General features: G+C 28.8%; 1 protein-coding gene across 3 annotated transcripts in view; it reads right to left on the minus strand.

The window, feature by feature from the left end:
• LOC106682092 (uncharacterized) overlaps positions 1-6,000 on the minus strand; it is a 58,140-nt gene that overhangs the window by 7,814 nt on the left and 44,326 nt on the right. For all 3 annotated transcript variants that reach the window (XM_067051889.1, XM_014422753.2, XM_067051890.1), the window contains 3 exons: positions 4,748-4,891; positions 2,860-3,006; positions 853-963 (listed from right to left, as the gene is read on the minus strand). In XM_067051889.1, coding sequence (XP_066907990.1) covers positions 853-963; positions 2,860-3,006; positions 4,748-4,891 — 402 coding nt within the window. The remainder of the gene's footprint in view (positions 1-852; positions 964-2,859; positions 3,007-4,747; positions 4,892-6,000) is intronic.

Raw genomic sequence — 6,000 nt, forward strand, 5'->3', positions numbered from 1 at the left:
TTAAGTTTACTTGATGTGGAGAGATTGTGTCACTCTTATTTAGTTATTGCTTGGACCTTAACTTTTTTTCATAAAACAAGTAATTATTGACACCTTTTACTATAATAATAATTTACCATATTACCATAATTCCTCTATTTAAGATTTTTTAAGAAATTTGTATCAAAAAATATATTTTTTAAATAACTAGCTGAATGAACATTTCTTCAATAAAGGCACCATGTCCCTCTAATATACTCCTATATCCTTACACTATTTTTTGTTTTATTATCTATGGAAGGCTTGCATCAAAATGAAAAATGATCTGACAAAGAAAAGAAAATTTTAATTTCGTCAAAAAAGACAGATGAACTTTCTTGTAGAAAGAAGGTGCCAAATTATCATTAAAAAGGAGAACACAGGTTTCTATTTTTTATGTTTTTTGTTTATTCAATAACATCTTTGAAAATAATTTAAAAAAATGTTATGAAAAATTAATTGATAGTGTATGGCAACTATAAAAGTGAAAAAGGGGTCCCAGAATACTGATCCTTGTTCTTTCTAAAATAAAGAATTCAATTAATACAAGAAAAGAAAAAAATAAGAAGACTAATATCAAAGTATTATTATTAAAATAAAGTTTAATTTTCACTGCTTTTAAAATTTTAATACTACAGATAAGTGTTAATCAATGATACCACAGTCAGGATATTGAATAAATTTAAATAAATATTTTTATCCACATTTACAATTCATGAAGGCAACCATGTGAGTCAAAATGGTGGCAATAATAAGATGAAAATTATGATATAACATTATGGACAAAATTTTATTCTAAACTAAGTTTTAAAAATATAACAGGATGCTCTCTACCTTAACTCTTTGAAGTTCAAGTGTAACCTGTTCTCCGAATCTACTGCTTTCCATTTCCATCATTTCAATTTGACGCTTTTGCTCTTCGACTGACTGTTGAGCACTCAGAAACTTTGGGACAAAAATTGAATGAATAAAATAGTATAAATCGAGAAAAAATGTTTGAGATATATTAAAATTTAAAAAGGTTTATAACCAAAATACTTATGTATTTATAACCCAGAAATATTGATTAAGTATTTAAATAAAGTCAAATCCTAGAAGTTGAAACTCAGTATTTTGAGTTCAGCCCTGTTTCTTAATGCATTTATAGATACATTTATTTCTTTAACCTGAACTTAATAACTCAAAATGAAAGTTATGATAGGATGAACCTTTAGACTCAAAACGTCAAATTTGGAGAGTTGGGAGACTCTATTACTCAAAGATTTCATGAATCTCATCTCTTGGCAAGACGATGCCTATGATTAATTTCTCTAACATTATAAGTTTGTTCATATTTTATTGCACATGTCCTCCCCTTTTCAACACGAAGTCTCACCTTCATTGTTTACCTCGTGATTTATTTATGGTGTAAATAAAGCAAGCAAATCTGTTCACAATCTTTGATCCTTAAACTTATTTCATCATGAGAAAATGTATATAAAAAACTTTTGACTTTTTACTATAAATATAAATACATATATTCTTTTTAATACAATAATCTTTTTACATGGATTATTTATTTCAGTCATATTATTTTCCATGATATGGGTACATACTAAACTACATTATTGTTATATTGTTATCATATAATTACAAAGTTAAATACAATAAAAAAGAAATTAAATAAATAAAAAATAATTGAAATTTAATTACTACAATAATTATATATCATCAGTAATTACTTATAATATGTAAATAGTCAACAACCAATAAGTTTTTTATTGGCACAACAGGCGCATGAAGTTGCCCTTGGGCTGCTCAAAGGGTGCCAACCATCTTTCTCTATCTTCTCTAAGGGTAACTGGGATCCTCAATTGTTGCAGATCCCGCTTTACAGAATCCCTCCATCAGTCCTTCGGCCTACTAAGTTGCCGCACACCATCCGGAACGTAACTGTACAGTTTATGAGCCTCTCTTTCCTCACTTATCCTCGTTACATGACCAAGCCATTTAAGCCTTATGTATGAGGAGATGCTACATTCCTTATAGATCCCAAAAACTCACCATTTATCTTTTTTGGCCAATTACCATTCTCGCATACAGCCTTAAGATTCTCCTCAGAATTACTCTTTCAAACCTGTCAAGCAGATTAATGCTTTTATTGCTCAGGGTCCAAGTTTCTCCACCGTCTGCGACGACTGCCCTTATCAGCATTTTTTACAGGGTGAACTTGGCGGTACGGCTAACAAGTTTGCTTTTGATTTGCTTTACAATGGAGAAATAGGCCCTATTTCCAGCAGCAATTCTGCTGCTAATAAAGCCTTATAAAAAAATAGCCTTTCGTTAATTGGTTGGAAATCAAGGATTGAGGATTTTATTCGATTCGCGACCATAAATGCAACTTCCAATTCATGGCTATTTTCGCTTCCAGTATATAGTGTTATGAAATTCTTGCTCTTTATATCACCTTTTCCAATCCATTTCATCTCCTGTATTACCAAGATGTTTCCCAATAAATGGGGAAACAAAAAAAAAATTAATCCAGTATCAAAATTTATTATCTATATCTAAACAAAATTGAATGTATATGGGATGATTTGACTTGATAAATAAAGAGATATCTAACTTCACCAAAATCGCTTTGAGAATTCAAAATTAAATGTCTAAAAAGGGATAAAGGATACCCACAACTGAATTGGTATTGACTAGGAAACTACTGGTATTGCTAATATAATGTTAACATTATATTTATTTATTATGGAATATCTTATTTTATAACAGTCCAACAATTGATGGCGTAGGAATATTAGAAAAAAAATCATTAAAATTGAAATAAATTGAACTAATGTGAGTTTAAAATACCTTTTTTCTATAATCATCGGTTTGCATAGTTTGATCAGCTATTTGACTCCTTAATTCATCAAGTTCTTCATTGATCTCTTTATACCTCTGTTTAGCTAGAACTAGCTGCTGTTCCAGTTCCATCAGTTGATCTTTGTTGCTAGTAATCTACATAAAATAATAATTATGACAAAAAATCTGATAGAGCTCTTTTTTGGCTTTACTGTATGCATCATAGTTTAAATCCTTTATAACAAAATATTGAGAATAAAGGTAATCAAGTTAAGTACATATTGCTGCCTTGCTTTATTAGTGGACATGAGACAAAATAAAATTTTTGATTTCATTAAAGATAGCCCCACAGACTAGAGTTCCTTTTACACAGGAGTCATCCTACCGACTGTCACAAACTATTGTATTCTATTATACAATCTACACACTACAAAATATACACATCAAGTATAAAAAATACGTCAAATACAAAACAAAAAAAAATTTTTAATGAAATAATAAGGAAAGAAAAAGTTTAAAGCAAAGAAGCAATATGAGCCTTTCAGTTGATCAACTACATTAAATCAGAATTTGAGGCATTTTCTATCAAAAGTTAAGATATGCACTTCTGAAAAGTAAAGGTTTTTTGAATAAATTAAAATTCTACCCCAGAAAACTAATTCAGTTTATATGCAAATTTAAATTTTCCCATGTCAAATAGATGTTGAAAAGTAATATTTTTAATTAAAAAAATTAATTTTATCTACCTGGAATGGTCCTAAAGTAATTTTTAAACATTAACTTTCCAAAAGTGGCTATATTGACTTTTGATAGGAAACTCTTTAATTGTATTTTAAATATCGATTCTATAATAATTTAGCATTAAATAAATGGTTATGAGCAGAATGTTAATTTTAGATAACTGCTATATGTCAGTCATACTTTTTCAATAGAAAAAGGTAAGAATTTTGTCATACAAAATTTTATTAAAAGTTAGTTTTCTTAAAAGTACATTGAACTTAGTCAACTGAAAGGCTCACATGATCATGCTATAGGTCTGTCTGTTCCAAGAACCACTTCTGATGCTCTGTACAGTTTTCGGACCCTCAGAAGTGGTTCTTGGAATATATGTACATTATAGTACTAAAATCTGTTTCACTAAATTAAAATTAAAACATTGGAAAATTGTTAAATGACAGTAAAATATAAAAAGAAGATGTTCCGGGTGCAATTAAAGAAAAAAAAACTCAAATAATAATTAAAATACACAAATAATTTTTTTTAGTCCAGATGAAGCCCTAAAAAGTTGGTTCACATAGTTTAATTACTATTCGAATTTTTTTATTTGACCATACACAGACCATCTTACTTTTATAAGAATTAAAATAAGTTTTACTTATTTGTGCTCTCTGCTCACTGCATCCTAGAAAATCTTCTCATATAATATCCATAGTCAACAAGAAACACATAAAATCTGATTCATCATTAAATAACAGTGAAGACCAATACCAAAAGGAAATTTATCCTACATTAAATGTAAGAACATCATACCAAATGTCTATCATGCAGTATTTTGCTAAATAAAACAAGAATATTGTTTTAAACTAAAACTTATAACTTTTCTTTGAACTAATCATAGTTGATGTAGATTTTTGCTTCAAATAATTATTTATTCTAAAATACTTTAGAAGCCTAATTATGAACTCCTTCAGAACTGAAACTCTCAATTGTTTTTCAAGATTAAACAGAATGTTTATTATTTGGAATGGTGTTTTGCATGAATACAATTAAATTAATAACTAATCATCATTTGGAATTATAAAATATTGTTGTGATAGTTCTACGTATATTTAGAAATGAGAATGGAAGCAGACAGTTTAAAAGGATTTGTTCTAAATGTCTTTGCCAAATTGAATACCTTGGACTTCTCATCCTCAACAGCTTTTAACCTAGTTATTAATTCATCTACTCTTGCTTCAGCTTCTTCACTTTTTTCTATCGAGGCTAGTGATTCTCTTCTAGCTGATTCCAGTTCAACTCGCAACATAGATATCTCTTCTACCTAAAAAATAAATTCTATTTCGTAATGGGCTTAAAATATTTAAGGATATTTGCATTTAAATTTTAAGTAATCTATGACAGGCTAATAAAGGGGTGTGCATATAAAGTAACTAGACTTAATGAGCCAAGAAACTAAAAAAAAAAACTAATAATAAAATAATATCATTTAAATATTTATCATTCCTACATATATTGCCACATGATTATTTTTCTCAATCCATAGAATATAACCAGATTCAGGTTATAAATGAAAATTTTTTAATCACAATTAGATGGTTTGAAGAGACAATAAACAGAGAGTACAATGTACAAATAAAAAAAATCCAATATATATTACATATGTTCTTCTAAATCCCAAGTTACTGATAAAAATATTAATCTGATTTATTCATTTCTGTTTGATTTCGGAGGAAATATAGAGGTAGAGAGTAATTTTTTTTAGATTTATCTTTGTGAGATTAAGTTAATTAATTTACGGCCATAAATGGTCAAAAATTTGAAAAAAATTATTGGAAAGATATTTAACCTGTTTTTGGTCTAATTTTTTAGAGTTTCCCTTCCTAAATCCAAATTATGTGATCTGGTAGTTGAAGGCTATTGGAAACTGGCTGCAAGACCAAGTACCTCATGAAAGATAGTTGCTGTGCTATAAAAAACCATATTTGTGCATAAGTGTACATTTTATAACAAATTGGATACCTACTATTAGACAGGTAAATAAATTCTCTACAAAAAAAAAAATCAGTTATCTTTTCTGTGACTTGAAACTGGTTAGGCAGTTTCTGAAGGCTTTTGACAGATAGACCAAACAGTTCATGCATATAAACGGAAACCACTAAAAAAATTAGACCAGATTCAAGTACATACTTCTAACATTTTTCACACTATACTAATTAGTTTGGGAGCCAGATTCCAGGCTGTTTTAACTATCACACCATATGATTCAAGTTTAGGAAGGGAAACGCTAAAAAATAAGACCAAAATCAAAGATATATTTCCAATTTTGACTGTCTCCCATAATCCGTTCCAATGAATACAGGCCGCCATGCCACAATATGTTATTTTGTGGTAGACACAAGTGATTGCCAAAGGCCAAAGTATCATACTATT

Source organism: Halyomorpha halys, unplaced genomic scaffold (genome assembly GCF_000696795.3).
Source record: "Halyomorpha halys isolate HHAL.00 unplaced genomic scaffold, Hhal_1.1 Scaffold388.1, whole genome shotgun sequence".
NCBI classification, from domain to species: domain Eukaryota; kingdom Metazoa; phylum Arthropoda; class Insecta; order Hemiptera; family Pentatomidae; genus Halyomorpha; species Halyomorpha halys.